The sequence below is a fragment of the Myxine glutinosa genome, chromosome 1, assembly GCF_964187855.1.
Source record: "Myxine glutinosa chromosome 1, kmMyxGlut1.1, whole genome shotgun sequence".
Classification (NCBI taxonomy): Eukaryota; Metazoa; Chordata; class Myxini; order Myxiniformes; family Myxinidae; genus Myxine; species Myxine glutinosa.
The window spans coordinates 212,310,636-212,327,573 of NC_136261.1; the positions used below are offsets into that span (position 1 = coordinate 212,310,636).

The 16,938-nt window shown below is 46.5% G+C and overlaps 1 protein-coding gene across 12 annotated transcripts in view; it reads left to right on the plus strand.

Annotated features, from left to right (window-relative positions):
• The window catches only part of SMARCAL1 (SNF2 related chromatin remodeling annealing helicase 1), a 75,671-nt gene that overhangs the window by 20,729 nt on the left and 38,004 nt on the right, over positions 1 to 16,938 (plus strand). For all 12 annotated transcript variants that reach the window (XM_078783170.1, XM_078783181.1, XM_078783162.1 and 9 more), the window contains exons 8-9: positions 1,483 to 1,644; positions 2,815 to 2,880. In XM_078783170.1, coding sequence (XP_078639296.1) covers positions 1,483 to 1,644; positions 2,815 to 2,880 — 228 coding nt within the window. The remainder of the gene's footprint in view (positions 1 to 1,482; positions 1,645 to 2,814; positions 2,881 to 16,938) is intronic.

Genomic DNA, 16,938 nt, shown 5'->3' on the forward strand with positions numbered 1-16,938 from the left:
ACTCTGACCTTATTTTTGACAATTAGAGGAAATATTTACGTCTATTTCCTAATTTTCAGGCATATGCAGTTCATCATTCTAATTACAAAGGTACGGATTTTGATGTTTTATGAACTGTATGCCATATCCTTGTGTTTAATTTTTGTGCGATCATGATCCGGGTTCATGTATACATGATTGTATACATGTCATAAATATGACGTCATAGGTCATGTGACCTGGCGGCCATATTGGATTTTATGAAAACCTTAAAAATGGATCCCTGCCTTCATTTTTCGATCGATTCATTTTGAGCTTTGACCACTTATAGTACGCCATGTGATTGGATGCATATCCTAATTATGACGTCATAGGTCAGGTGACATGGCGGGATGGACCGGTATGGTCCCCGGATCATACCGCCCTTGGCGCCCGTCAAAAATCGAAAGAGTGTGGCATGGGCAACATCTGCGCCAAATTTGATGCTTTTGGAAGAATTTGAACCAAAATATCCCTAAGGGCCCTGACTACCTCTCACTCTGCCATATTTCTCGGTTGTCTCATCTCGATTCTTGAAGAAATAAACTCATAAAATGGGTCGTGATGTCTGGATGTCAATCCGGTCGTCCGTTAACTTTTTGCTATTTTTGCTTCTCCCTTCTCACCCAGCTGATTGTTCTGAAACCTTTTTTCTTTCTTTCTTTTCTTCTTCCACAAGTAATGAAAGTCAAATTGCTAATCACTGCGCATGGAGCCATGCTCGGGTAATGAATTGCTACACAGCATTGAACTATTCTTCTAGGTTGTTGTGGTTTGAAGGCACCCCATCCTTGACAATTAATGGCTTGTCCGTTATTAATGGCTTCTGGCATATGTAAAGTTTCATTCAAAATGTGTCCGCAATTGCTTTTTTTGCTATTTGGCCGTTTGGCTCCGCCCCAAGGGGGTGGGGTCAAAAATGACACAGCTCTCGCACCTTAATGCCATGTGGTCGTCATAACTACCAAGTTTGGTGAATTTCTGCACAACCGTTTAGGAGATAGCGTGACAGACAGACGGAGCCGATTGCAATACCCTTCCACCCAATACCCCCATTTTTTTTTTCAAAAGGCGTGGGGATAATAAGTAAGGAAGGTGAAAGTTTGCACACCACTTAAGACTGCACCAAATCGGTGCTGAAGAAATGTTGGTGCAACTGTATGATGTTCCTGAGTTACTGTAGCGGTGTAATCCAACCTGGAAACATCATTGAGGGTGGAGGAAGGTGAAATTTGGCACGGCATGCAATAAAATTAGTCGTTGCACTCAGGGATCGCATGAGTATGTCTGTTGTCGACAGGTGTTTGGGGTTCCAAAACTATTGCAAAAAACCTTGGCTCCATCCAAAATACTGGTAAGATAATACAAAACCTAAAATTGTTATATTTTAAGAAATACTTTTAAAATGTATTATTGTACTTAAAAAATACTTTTAAAATACTTTTACAATGTATTTACATCTAGGCTTTTCGCCGATGGTTGCCGTCGCTGGATCCTCAGGAGATCCAGGTGGTCGTGAAGGGTCGGGACAAACCTGGGGCTGGAGTGATCACAATAATCAGCTATGACCTGCTGAGCCGTATGCAGACTCAACTAGAGGAGCTGGCCTTTGCCTTTATCATAATGGTTGGTCACATTATCCATTGTTTATATTTAGTAATTTAGCTCCGCCACCAAAGGTGGATGGAGGTTATGTTTTCATCCCTGTCTCTCTATTTGTTTGTCTGTTTGTGAAGAAGATATCTCAAAACGTTGTGGACGGAATTGGACTTGGTGGAGAGGTTGGGTATGTGACACAGACGAAATGATTCGATTTTGGTGAAGATCCAGATCTGGATTCAAAAATTTTAAAGTGATTCTTCACCATTGAGAGATGAGGTAAAAGACGATATGTAGTACGATATCTCAAAAAAGTTGTAGACTGATTCGGATGAAACTAAGTGGATGGGTTAGGTAAGTGACAAGAACAAGCCGAGTAGATTATGGTTCAGATCCAGATCCAGATCCAGATCGGCCTATCGGTGGGATACAAAACATAAACTGTTCAGCTTGGTGAAGGTATGCGCTCAAACAGAGTGTCTTTGTAATTACTTCCACCACCATAGGTGGATGGAGGTTATGTTTGCACCCCTGTCCGTCTGTTTATTTGTCTGTGAACAAGATATGACATGCACAACCGTTTAGGCAAAGTGGATGGGTTAGATGATTACGAGCTTTTCCTAAAGACTTTTCCTCAAGACTTCAATATTGTATACACAATATTGAAGCAAGTGATCTTCATTCTCCTTCAAAACCAAAAAATTATGGACAGATTCGGACGAAACTTAGTGGAGAGGTTGTGTGTGTGACGAGGACAAAACCGATTTGATTTTGGTGAATATCTGAATATGGATTCGGATACGAGAATTATTACATTTTAAAAGTGATTTTCACCATTGAGAAATCGGGCGAAAAGCGATCAAAGACATGATATTTTAAAAAGTTATGGACGAGTTACGACTAAACTTGGGGGACTAAACTTGGGGAATTCAAACTTGGGGGATGAGTTGGTTAGGGGACAATAACAAGCCAATTAGATTTTGGTTCAGGTCCGAATCCAGATCCGGCCTATCAGTGGATACAAAACATAAACTGTTCAGCCTGGCAGAGGTATGCACTCTACTGAGTGCCGTTCTAGTTCATCTTGTTTTAACGTCACCATAATGAAATGTTGCTATTGTCTTTCTTGTTTTTTTGACCAGAAAATATCCTTTATTCAGTCTCTTGTACAGTTAGTTGCACCTCGTTTTGTTGCAGGATGAATCTCATTTCCTCAAGAACATCAAGACTGTGCGCTGCAGGGCTGCATTGCCAGTCATGAAGGTAAGATTGCTTGTGTGAGACGTACAAACCCGCACACACACACATACAGATGTATTGTCTTTTGATCCATTACACTTGCGATTGATATGCTTCTTGTTAAACAATGTAAACACAGATTTGTTTAGCTTGGCATTTTAAAATGCCTTCATCCATTTATTTTGCATGACAAGTTGTTATTATATATAGAATGATCGTTTTAAGGCCATTTTCCCCGCTAGAGCGGGGGTTAGCCTTGCGGGCCCCATGACAATCATGGTTCCCTGTTTGAGGCAATGTTTTTATGGCCGGATGCCCTTCCTGACGCCAACCCTTGGTCACGCTCTTACCGCAGGGATACGGTCACGATCTTACCGCCATGTATGTCTGAACCTTGTGAGATGAATATCTTGAAAAATAAGCGAAGTACCAACTTCTAATTTTGTAAGTGGGTGTACCTCGGCATAAGGAAGAAGGCTGTTGAAAATTGGGGCGCCACGTCAAAATCCAAGATGTCCGCCACCATATATATGTCTGAACGGCATAAGGAAGTATATTATAATACTTCCAAAGCATATTTTGACCCTGCCATGGTATTCTGTCCTCTGAAACTTCCTTCTGACCGTTTTTGACGACGTAGAATACTCACGGCTCTCGTCGAACTCCACACACAGTTTGTCTGCCATTGCTCTTCTGTTTTTCTTTTGTTTGTTTTTTTTGTATACGGAGTCAAGGCTTGTGTAAGAGCTAACACATTACACACGAAAACATACACGGACCCATAAAACATACAATAAATAAAGGGAGTGGGAGACAAGACTGGGAGAGAGACGAAAGCATACAAGCACAACAGCAGTAGAGAACAGGGACGTCGGTAGATCTGTGGAAAGGAGAGGGCTGGTGGGAGGGGTGATGGGGGGAGGGGGTACATGGTACAAAGTGAATGAAAACCACGAGGAATTTTCAGGAAAGAAGTTAGAGATTGAAAGAGGTGGATTTAGGGTGTTTTTAAAGGGGGTAGAAAAGATCAAGGTTTTGGATGGGGGAAGTTTTTTGATGATCAAGGTTTTTGATGTTTTGGATGCCTCAGAGTTTGTTGGTGATGTGTTGGAATAATTTATGCACATGATGTCAGCGTCATGTCATAGGCTTAGTGTGCTTCCTTAGTTATATATATATATATATATATATATATATATATATATATATATATATATATATATATATATATATACACACAGACTTGGCATTTAATATGGAATATTTTTTTTGTGGGGGTGAACTTACTTTTCAAGATGACTTAGAACCAAAAGTTCATTGGAATTATGTTGAAATTATTCTAGATTTTGTTATTGTGACCTTTAAAAGAAACAAAAACCACATTTGACATTTCGAAGCAAATACATTGATCCTTGAAAGTGATGTAAACTGATATCGAACTCAATTCACGGACAGTACTGTGTTAAACTTCTTTACGTTTTCCAGAAGTATAGATCTCTTTATTTTGCACATTAGCCAAATTCTTTTTCAACAAAAACTAAAGTTAAATTATCACTGGGATTACGGACAGTAAAATTACAGTTCAGTACTTCGTGTAACCCCCACGAGCATTCAGGAGAGCACGTACACATCAAGGCATGCTGTTCACGAGATTTGCCAAGGTTTGGACAGGAATCGCTTGCCATGCAGTGACAATAGTGTGCTGCAATTCACGCACAGAGGTATGCTGCTGGTCCAAGTTGTCGATTTGACGCGTTAATTCTGCCCACAAGTTCTCTATCGGATTCATATCCGGGGACATGACAGGCCACTCCATATGCTGTACACCACGGTCAGCAAGAAAGTGTTGGATCATGCGAGCACGATGAGGCCGTGCATTGTCATCTTGGAAGACAAAGTTTCCTCGAAAGGCTGCACGAGCAAATGGAAGCAATGTTTCTGCCAGAATGACCCTGTACTTGAACTGGTTCAGGTTTCCATTCAGAACAACCAGGTCAGTTTTGCCCCCTGCATGAAAAGCAGCCCAAACGGTCACCCCACCACCTCCAGCTTGGACTCTTGGCACTATACAATCTTCGTTGTGGGCTTCATGCACTTGTCTGCGCACTCGGACGCGGCCATCTTGACGATAGACCAGAAATCTAGACTCGTCACTGAAGGTCACGTGATTCCAGTGTCCTGGCTGCCATTGACGGTGCTCTCTGGCCCACTGCAATCGGCGCTGGCTGTGTTGTCTGGTCAGGCGTGGCTTTCTCAGGGGACACCTGGCACGATAGCCTGCTTGAACCAGTCGTTGGATGACTAGCCTTCTGGATACAGGCACATTTGTCAGTTGCTGCCACTCAGCCCTAAGCCGATTAGCTGACTTGGTACGGCCATTGCAGATTAACCGGTGCAGCTGGCGATCATCTCCTTGTGGTTCTGCGTGGACGTCCTGGCCTCGGTATTGGAGTAGGGACACCCCTCTGAACATTTCGTTTCAGGATCTTTGACACCTGACCTTGAGTGATGCCATACTGCCGAGCAATAGCACGCTGTTTCATGCCAGAATTTCGTAAAGCCACCACTCCATGACAAACAGCATTGTCAAGTTGACGGACCATCTCCAGAGGAAGCGGCAATAACTTTTGTAGATGTGCAGCAGTTGTTTTCCACTAATACAGAATGCAACAACCCTTATATACCCGATTGTGAAGCCAATCGTCAAATGTACCTGTCTTTACATTTTGTCACGCCACCTGTGATATAATCCTGTTATTGACTTCTTGCTGCAAAAGACAATCAGTGACATGGTTCTTTCAACAAAGACATCACCGAAGGGTAAAATAAACTCACCAGATTGATATACTGAGTTCAGAAAGTAAACCCAAGTCAAGAAAAAAAAGAATATTCCATATTAAATGCCAAGTCTGTGTATATATGTGTATATATGTATATATATATATATATATATATATATATATATATATATATATATATATATATATATATATATATATATATATATATATACACACACACACAGTCACGAAAGTCACGAATACCCCGGTGTGTACCCCGGTTTAGAATAGGTACACCGTATCCCTGCGTGTCGTAAGAGGCGACAAAAAGGGTTGGCGTCAGGAAGGGCATCCGGCCATAAAAACATTGCCTCAAAAAGAGAATCATGACAATTACGACTACATATTGGCAGGGTACAGCCCGAAGTACCCCGTGGGGGACCCCACTCCCTCTCGTCAAAACTCAAGGTGGGGAACCCGATCGAAGCAAGGGTGGAAATCATTCCATTTATGACGACGAAACGTCTGATGCCCGATGTGGAGATCGGTTTCTGAGATTTGGAACATGGAATGTAGGGACAATGACAGGGAGATCAGGAGAAGTGGTGGAAATATTAGTCAGAAGAAGAGTGGACATATGTTGTGTGCAGGAGACGAGATGGAAGGGAAGTGGTGTGAGAATGGTGAAGGGTAGGCAGGGACAGAAATACAAGTTTGTGCGGCAAGGGTGCCCGGAGGGCGTGAATGGTGTTGGTGTCCTGTTTTCTGAGGAGTTTGTAGACAGTGTGGTGAGTGTGACTGGAGTGAGTGAAAGGTTGATGATGGTGAAAATGATGATTGGAAAGCTCTTGGTGAACATCATCTCGGGATATGCTCCGCAGGTTGGTCGTAGCGATGAAGAGAAGGACAAGTTCTGGTGTGCAATAGAGAAGCTGATGGAAAACGTGAAAGATGAGGAAGTTGTTGTGGTAGGAGGAGACCTAAATGGACATGTGGGAAGGAGTATGGACGGTTTTGAGGGAGTTCATGGGGGTTACGGCTATGGTGTGAGAAATGAAGAAGGTGAAAGGATTTTGGAGTTTGCTGATGGAGCTGATTTGTTGATTTGTAATACTCAGTTCCAGAAAGAAGATAATAAGCTTGTTACATACACGTCAGGTGGGTCGACGACAACCGTTGACTACCTGCTGGTGCGTAGGCGAGATAGGGGGCACCTCCGGGACACAAAGGTGATCCCGGGGGAGGAGGCTGTTTCACAGCACCACTTGGTTGTCTGCGACATAATGGTGAAAGGTGCGAGGAGAGCTCGGTGGGTGAAGTACCAACCGAGAATGAAGGTGTGGAGGTTGAAAGAGGCGACAGTGAGGGAGGCATTAAAAGAGAGGCTGAGTATGGTGGAGGATGATGTGGTTGAGCTTGAAAGTGGTTGGATGTCAATGAAAGATAGTCTGTTGGTAGCCGTTGGTGAGGTATGTGGATGGACAAAAGGACCACCGAGGCACTCGGAAACACGGTGGTGGGATGATGAAGTTGGAAAGAAGATTGACGAGAAGAGGAAGAAGTTCAAGGAGTGGCAGAAGGCGAAGGGTATGGGGGCAGAAAAGGCAGAGCATGAAAGTTATAAAGCAGCCAAGAAGGCTGCAAAGAAAGAGGTAGCAAAGGCACAGGAGGCATGTAGGAAAATGTTCGGAGAGCGCTTGGATTCGGAAGAGGGTCAGAAAGCAGTATTCGGGATTGCAAAGCAGATAGCGAAAGAGAGGTGTGATGTGATGGGGGTGAGTTGCTTGAAGGATGAAGTGGGACAAATCGTTGTGGACCCAGATGGAATTAAAGGAAGATGGAAGAGATATATGGAAATACTGTTGAATGCAGAGAATGAATGGGATGGCAACATAGAGAGTAACCCAGTTTTTGGACCGGCAGAGAAGATGACCGAGAAGGAAGTTGAAGAAGCGATAAAAGCAATGAAGAGTAGAAAAGCGGGAGGGCCGACTGGAGTTGTGGGAGATATGTTGAAGGCAGCGGGAAATTGGGGTGTGAAGAGAATGACAGAGATCTGCAATCTGGTCGTGAAAGAAGGCCGCATTCCAGTGGATTGGGAACTGAGTACCCTCGTCCCTCTATACAAGGGGAAAGGTGACCCTCTGGACTGTAGCTCGTATCGAGCGATAAAATTATTGGAGCATGGAATGAAGGTATTGGAAAGGGTGTTGGAGAGGAGGATAAGGAAGAAAGTGAAGATTGACGAAATGCAGTTTGGATTTATGCCAGGAAGAGGAACGACAGACGCGCTTTTTATTGTGAGGCAGTTGCAGGAGAAGTATATGGAGAAGAGGAAGAAGTTGTTTCTTGGGTTTGTAGATCTGGAGAAAGCATTCGATAGGGTTCCACTTGAAGTAGTGACATGGGCATTGAGGAAGTTAGGAGTGGAGGAATGGTTGATCAGAGTCGTGATGGCAATGTACAAAAGAGCGCGCACAGCTGTAATGACAAAGGACGGGAACAGTGGTGAGTTTGAGGTGAAGGTGGGAGTGCATCAAGGGTCGGTACTAAGTCCACTACTATTTGTAGCTGTGATGGAGGTGCTGGCTCAGAACATAAAGGAGGGTCTACCGTGGGAGTTGTTGTATGCAGATGATCTGGTGTTGATTGCAGAAAGTATGGATGGACTGAAGGAGAAGATGAACAAGTGGAAGGAATGTATGGAGACAAAAGGTCTGAAGGTGAATATCGGAAAAACGAAGGTGATGGCAAGTGGTAAAGCATATGGTGAGGTGGAAAGAACTTGGAAGTGGCCGTGTGCTGTGTGCAGGAAGGGTGTCGGAGTGAATTCCATTCAATGTACAATGTGCGCTGAGTGGGTTCATCAAAAATGTAGTGGTTTGAGAGGGTCATTAACCAGTGTGGCAGCTACATTCAAGTGTAAGGTGTGCACAGAGGGAGCTGCAGATGGAGGAAATGTTGAGTTGGATCTTGGAGATGGCATGAAGCTGGAAGGTGTGAAAACATTTTGTTACCTTGGAGACGTGCTGAATGGAAAAGGTGGATCAGACTCGGCAACGGTTGCTCGAGTGACGTGTGCATGGAAGAAGTTTCGGGAACTGAGTGGCGTGCTGACGAGGAGGGGAGTGTCATTGAAGCTGAAGGGAAAGGTGTATGCTGCATGTGTGAGAAGTGTTATGATTTATGGGAGTGAGACATGGGTAATGAACGTAGAGCAGCAACGAAGGCTGGAAAGGGGGGAAATGCGAATGGTTCGGTGGATGTGTGGTGTATCGTTGAGAGAGAGGAAGACAAATGATGAATTGCGAAAGATGATGGGAATAGAGCCTGTGATGGATGCTGTGAGGAGAAACAGGTTGAGATGGTTTGGTCATGTGTTGAGGAAGGATGAAAGTGACTGGTTGAAAAGAGTGATGGAAATGAATGTAGAAGGAAGTCGAGGACGGGGAAGACAGAGAAAGACTTGGCTAAAGATGGTCGAAGAAGAAATGCGGGCAAGGGGGTTAACAAGGGGAGATGCAGAAAATAGGGCAAAATGGAGAACATCGTCATGGGGACCGCAAGGCTAACCCCCACTCTTGCAGAGAAAATGGCCTTAAAATTCCTGTTGTATATACAGTCACGTGAAAAAGTAAGTACACCCCATGTAAAGTTGACTTTTTCAACATATTTCAACATACAGCTATTTGATCTTCATTATTTTTTATTTTTTATTTTTTGTATACAAGATCGAGGCTCGTGAAAGAGCGAACATTAATCACACAGAAAGACAAACCGACACATAAAACATATAACATCGGGAGCGTTAGACGAGATGGGGAGAGAGGGGGAAAGGACACAAGCACAACATTTGAGAGCAGTGGCCGAGAGACATGGAGACATCGAGAGATCTGTGAGAGGGAGAGGGCTTTGGGGGGGGGGGCATGGGAAGGGGGGGCGGGGGCGGGAGAGGTATAAAACATATGGACACTGCAGGACTTCCAGGAAAGAAGTTGGAATTTCAAACAAGGTGGATCTGGGGTGAATTAGCGGGGGTACTAAAGATCAAGGTTTTGGATGGGGGAAGATAAGAGATGGTGGTGAACAGCTGTTTTAAAGACCTGGAGGGAGGGGTGGGATTGAAGGGAGTGAGGGAGTTTGTTCCAGAGGTGGGAGAAAAGAGGAATGAAAGAGTGAAGGTGGGCAGAGAGCCGAGATTTCGGCAGTTTAACCATCAGAGGGTTGCTGGCAGATCTTGTGCGACCTGTAGGAATATTTGGGGGACAGAGCACAGAGAGAGTTGGGGGTGCAAGGCCGGAGAGGAGTCGGTAGAAGACAGAAAGACCACCTACCTGCCTGCGGTGAGTGATTGAAAGGCCCTCAGAGATAGCTTCATCGTGGGAGATTCCAATAATTCTGAAATTGAAAGCGCGTTGGCAGGTTGGTGGTCTTTCCGTCTTCTACCGACTCCTCTCTGGCCTTGCCCCCCCAGCTCTCTCTGGGCTCTGTCCCGCAAATATTCCTACAGGTCGCACAAGATCTGCCTGCAACCCTCTTATGGTCAAACTGCCAAAATCAAGACTCTCTGCTCACCTTCACTCCTTCAACCCTCTTTTCTCCCGCCTCTGGAACAAACTCCCTCACTCTCTTCAATCCCACTCCACCCTCCAGGTCTTTAAAACAGCTGTTCACCACCATCTCTTATCTTCCCCCATCCAAAACCTTGATCTTTTCTACCCCCGCTAATTTCACCCCAATTCCACTTTTTTGAAATACCAACTTCTGTCCTGGAAGTCTTTGGTGTCCTTGTGTTTTATACTTCTCCCTCCCCCCCCCCCCCCCTCTTCCCACACCTCCTCCCCCCAAGCCCTCTCCCTTCCACACATCTCCGTGCTCTCAAATTTTGTGTTTGTGTGCTTCCCCTTCTCTCCCCAACTTGTTTTCCGCTCCCTCCTTTTATATATTTTGTTTGTCTGGTTGATTTGTTTGTGAAGTAAATGTTAGCTCTTTCACGAGCCTCGATTCAGTATACAAAAAAAAAAGAAAAAAAAAAAGCTTTGCTTTCAACAGCGTGAAGCCGAGCGAGGTGTGAGGCAGGAGCACCGGCCCATAGGGGAGAACAGTATTCCATTGAGCTGCGGATGAAAGCCTTGTATGTGGTGAGGAGCTCAGGTGTGCCGAGGAAGGACTTCGCACGACGGAGGATGCCCAGTCGGCGACTGGCTTTGGAGGCCAGCTTGGAAATGTGGTTTTCCCAAGAAAGATCATGGCAGATAGTGAGACCCAAAAGCTTGAGCGACAGAAATTCTTGGAGAGGATTGTTGAGAAAGTAGATGGGAGGGTTGTCCAGTCGATCTTTTCGGAGAGACGTCGTAAGAGTGTGAGATTTGTCAGGATTGAAAGACATGTTCCACTTGTTTGACCAGTCTGTGATTTTGTCCAAGTCTTCAGAGAGTGAGGAGGCTGCAGAATTTCAACAATATTGATAGATAAATGTGATATAATATAACAAATATCATGAAACATTTACATTTTGTAGTCCATTGTATAATTTAAATAAACATAAATGCAAATTTCGCATGTGGAAAAAGGAAGTACACCCCTACATTTATCACTACTTCAAATACCTAAAATTAGAATCAGGTGCACCAGCTCAGGTGCAAATGATTAGAACATCGTCAGAGAGGATCTTGGAGGAACCTGTCTTATTTAAACCTCAGACATTAGTTTGGTTTGCTCTTTGTTGTTGAAGTGTGTGGCGTCACCATGCCTTGATGAAAAGAGCTCTCTGAGGCCTTCAGAAAGAAGGTTATAGATGCCTACGAGTCTGGGAAGGGATTTAAAAAGATCTCCAAACAATTTGAAATCAATCATTTGACTGTCCGGAAGATCATCTGCAAGTGGAGAAGATTCCAAACAACTGCCAACTTGTTCAGGCCAGGCCGCCCCAGCAAGTTCAACCCGAGAGCAGACCGCAAGATGCTGAAAGAAGTCTCTAAGAACCCCAGAATGTCATCACATGACCTACAGGTAGCTCTTGCCACTGTTGATGTCAAAGTGCATGAGTCTACCATTAGAAACAGGCTGCACAAATTTGATCTACATGGGAGGTGTGCCAGTAGGAAACCGTTGCTGTCCAGAAAGAACATCAGGGCAAAACTAAAGTTTGCCAATGAACACCTCAGCAAAAACCAGCCCTTCTGGAACAATGTGCTCTGGACAGATGAGTCAAAGGTAGAGCTATTTGGCCACAGTACCAGAAGACATGTTTGGCAAAAACCAAAGACAGCATTTGACCACAAGAACCTGATACCAACTGAAAAGCATGGTGGTGGAAATATTATGGTTTGGGGGCAGCTTTGCTGTATCAGGGCCTGTGCAGCTCACCATCATAGAATCCACTATGAATTCTTCATTGTACCAGAGGGTGCTTGAGGATAATGTGAGGCCATCTGTCAGAAAGTTGAAGCTCAACCGAAGGTGGACCTTGCAACACGACAATGACCCTAAACATACCAGTAAATCCACCAAGGAATTGCTGAAAAGAAAGAAATGGAGGGTTCTGGAATGGCGAAGTCAAAGCCTGGATCTAAATTCCATCAATATTGTTGCGAATATGGAATTTGGCCTCCATATCCGCTTGTAAATATTCCCCTATTTCCCCAATACTCCCCAACTGTCCCCAATCCCCCATTCCCTAGTCCCATTGTCTGTAAACAACAATCAGTAGAGCCGACCTTCCCCTTTTTCCCCCCATTAAATGTCGTGCCCAGGTCCACCGCATCACACGTAGACAACTTTCGGACATCTTGCTAGTTATTCTTAGTCTATGTCAGTTAAGGACTCGTTTCCATTAATTATGACTCTTCGTTGCACCAGAATGTGATTATATGGCACCAGTAGTGAGTTTAGGACCTTTCCCATACCTCCTTCCATCTTCTTCCCCAAACAACAACTACAACTACAACTACAACTACAACTACAACTACAACAACAATTACAACAACAACGACGCTGCGCAGGGGAGTGTGCGTCCTCACACCGGCTCGGTTAGCCGCCATTGACAAAGCGCTCCGGACCATGCGCTCCACGGGGTTACCACGAAGGGGCTGGCTGTCAGCTCCTCGTCAAGGGCGGAGCCTGGTAAAACCCCCCCGCACGCACCCAATGAGAAGCAACGTGCCGATTCCACGAGGCGGAGCTAACGAGCCGAGGGCGTGTCACTCCCCGCCGGATATACGAAGCGACTCCCCGGATGTGACGTCAGATGCGCCCCCAGCTTGAGCAGACAAGTCACCATCTCCGAGCGCTGTGACCTTCCCGCATCTCTGGACCGGACCGAGTCGACCCTGTCCTTGAGCCAAGAGTGCACCTTGAGCCATCGATACCCGCTTTCCTAGCCATCAAACCCCGTGTGAGTCAGCCTTTTGTCCCGTTTATCTGTCGTCTGTTGGGAATAATATAAGATTGTGTTTAAGTGCCCACCTTACTATGCTGTACCTCTCGTCCTTGTAATCTAACCTTCCGCCTTAATATAACCTCCTCCGGAGGTCTTGAGAACTGAACCCTGGGTGTCGTGTCATTTGAATCCCAGCCGTGGTGTCCTTTTCCTTTATTGACCTAGCGCAGCGCGATTAGTCGACGTTCGGGTATAATCGGGTAACTTGTGCAGACGTGGTCATACCAAAACCGCTCGGTAAATAACATCCAAGCCACGTCTGTAACAATTGGTGTCGAGGAGTGGAATTCGAACCCGGGACTAAATTTATTAGGCCCAAATTTGTAACAATTAGAATCGATTCGGAGCACGTTTCCCGCGCGAAATTATAACGGCCGAAATTTGTTTTGTTGTATAAAAACCCGAATTTTGAAAGTCGCGCTATGGCAGACCAAGACAGCTGGGGTCCGCTAGGGGAGAGTGAGGCAGGGTCGGTCCAGGACCAAATTGAGGGACATGAGGGACAGGAGGAGAGCGAAGCAGCGAGGGTAGCAGACGCACAAAATAGCGTCGTTGTGCCCGACATTGCGGGAGCGCAAAATGGCGCCTCGCTGATCACTGCGCCCGCGACCGTGGCAGCGCCCCTGCTGGATCCGAACCTTTTTATGTTGCAAATGAGGGCCCTTATGGAACAAATGGGTGAGCAATTGGGAGACCAAATTAGAGGTTTGAAAAGCAGTATGGGACAAATGGGAAACGAAATGGGGGTAATGAGGGACGAAGCGAGGGGTACCGGTGAGGGATTAGACAAGAAATTAGAGGGGTTAGACAATGGGATAGAAGGGGTGAAACATGGGTTAATGGGGGTAGAAAACAGAATGGCCGCTCAAGAGAATCAGATAGAGGGAGTGAAACATGGGTTAACGGGGGTAGAAAACAGAATGGCCGCTCAAGAGAATCAAATGGAAGGGATGCAAAAAGGGTTAGAGGGGTTAGAAAACACCATGGAAGGCAAATTGAGGAACATGAGGGACCAAGCGGAAAGGGAAGTTAACCAAATGGGGCAGCAGATAGAGGGGGTCAGAATGGGGGTAGAAACCAAACTGGATGCTCACAGGGAGGAAATGGAGCAGATGAGGGTGGCATCTGGGCAGGAGATGCAAGTGATGGGAGAGGAGATCAGAAGAGGAGTGAGTGAGGAGGTCGGAGGAGTGCGCGAGGAGGTGAGGCACTGTAAGGAGCGCATGGAGAAAGAGGTGAGAAAGGGGACTGTAAAATTGCAAGGTGGTATAGAGGAGTTGACGCTGGGAGTAGAACAACTGACAGTGGGACAAAAGGAGTTGGGGGACCAGGTAAAGAAGAACACAGCGGTAATAGAGGGTTTAAAATCGACACAGAAGGAGATGAAAAAGGACGTAGGGGTAATTAAAAAAGAGTGTCAGACGGTACATGAGGACCTGACGAGGAAGATGGACAAGGTGGTAGAGGTGATGGAGGTTAAAGAGCGGGAGGTGCGGGAGCACATAGAAAAAAATAAAGTGGAGTTAGAGGAAGAACTTAAAGGGGCGCACGAAGAGATGAAGGAGATGAAGCAAAAATTAGAAGAAGTGGAAGAAGGGGTGAGCGAAATTAAGAAGCGACGGAGAGAGGATAAGAAAGAGATAAAGGAGGAAGTAAAAGAATTGGTCCAAAGTCTGTGTTTGGATCGTGATGATGTGCTCATTAACCGGATGAGGGATTCGCAGGTGATGGAGGAGAAGCGAAGAGGAAGAGGACCCGGTGTAAGTGGTGACCAATATGGTCGTGCGTATGATGCGCCAGGTGATTTAAGAAGCTTGGGGGTCGAGATGGACCCGGGTGTTCGTGAGAGGCCGTTGGTGAAGTGTGCGACAGGTCTGGTGTGCGAAAGAGGAGGTGTGCGAGAAAGTCCGACTCTGGGGTGTGTGAGGAAAAAGTGCGTGCCAAGGAGTGAGGGTGCTGGCGAGAGTGAGTCGGTCGTAGCGCGTGTGCGAGGGGGCACATGGAAGCGTGGTGTGGTGAGTGTTACAGAGGGTGTGATGGGAGAGTGTGCGCAAGAGTGTGCGCGAGAGAGGTGTGTGACGGACAGGTGCATGGGGAAAGAGTGCGCTGTCAAAAGTAAGGAAGAATGCACACCTGTGGTGAGTGTTACAGAGGGTGTAACGGGAGAGTGTGCGCGAGAAAGGTGTGTAACGGACAAGTGCATGAGGAAAGAGTGCGCTGTCGGGAGTAAGGGCGAGTGCGTTGTCAGGAATGGAGGTGAAAGTAGTGAGAGTGACATGGAGCGTGAGTTAGTGGTGACAGGTGAGCGAGGATGTACACCTGGGATGGAAGGGTGCACACCTGGAATGGTAGAGCGTGAGTGGGAACGCACGCTGGAGTTGGTGGTGAGGCACGTGGTTGGGTGTGCGAATGAGGGCACACCTGTGATTGTCACAGAGGAGGTGACCGAGGAGGGGGCGCGAAGCGGTGTATTGGTGAGGTGTGCGAGCAACAAATGTGTGCCAAAGTGTTCGGTGGTCAGGTGTGTGACCAAGGCTGTGAGTGGAATGGGTGTACCTGGGTGTGTAAGGAAAGGTACGAGGAGCATGGGCACGGCTGGATGTGTGAGCAAGGAACGGGCTGCGGGGTGTAAGCATGCAGGTGAAGCATCGACGTTAGACGGGGTAGAGTTTAGAACGACTTATAGCCGAATCGGGCCCTCGGTGCGTGCTGGGCCTCGCTTTGAACGGCCGCGTCCGTGCTCCACTAGGCGGAGCGGGCAGCCCGATAGAAAGGGTCGTCATGGCGACCACTTTTTGGTGAGGCATTCCGGCAGGCCGAGATCGAGCCATGGGATGGCTCCGTGCCGAGATGGTGCGTGGGATCTCGGCCCGGGTAAACCTCCTTCCCTGCACCGAGTGCCGGACGCATCCAGCCGCTGGCACAGAACAACCTGCATTCATGGCTTGGCTTTACGAAGCCGGGCTTTGGACAGGGATTGGCGCACCGAGAGGTATTAGTGAGTAGACTGGGTGATGAGGTTAGTGTTTTGGACCCAAAATTAGAGAAGAACAAAATTTGATGATTGGCAAAGGATTGGCAGTAGTGATTGGCAGATGATGGGCAGTGATTGGCCAAATTTTTGATTTGTTGAAATTTGATGTGCAAAATTGGTAGTGAGCGATGTGCCCGGTGGGTAAGGCTGGCACCCCTGCCACCCTTCCCATGTGGGGGCAAAGGAGCACTAGATTATGGGGTGTATGGCAGTGAAAACTAGCCCGGGTGGGTTAGGATATGGTGTGTAGGGATCTAGCGAAGATGACAGTAGGGAACGTTAAGTTTAGTTAGTGACTGATACCTGTAGTGGGGACGCAGGTAGATTAGTGTGGATGATAATGACGTGGGAGCGCAATAGTTTAAAGGGACGACTGGGAAGCGCAAGTTTCAGAAGGGAGTAGTTAGCTGAGATGATGCCGTGTGTGTGAGGATTGAACAGGTGTGATTGCACAGGTGTGCAATTGAACAGGTGTGATTGCACAGGTGTGCAATTGAACAGGTGTGATTGCACAGGTGTGCAACTGGACAGGTGTGTGGAGCAGTGTGTGAGTAGTGAGTGTGTGGATCAGCGCGAATGCGCTTGGGGAGAGAAGGGTGCAGGTGGCACCAGGTGTGAGAGCACAGGTGTGCAAGTGCAGGTGTGTGGAGAGAGTTGGAGTAAGTGGTACGGAGTGGTGTGCATGGTGCGAAGGTGTGGATGGGGGAAGAGTGGACCCCTTTCACGGATACCCGGGGCGGGTAGTGTAAGTGTTAGGTAGAGGGTACAGGTAAATTGTGGTTGGATATTGGCATTTGTGGTGCGGTTGCAGAATGGTGTTGTGAATG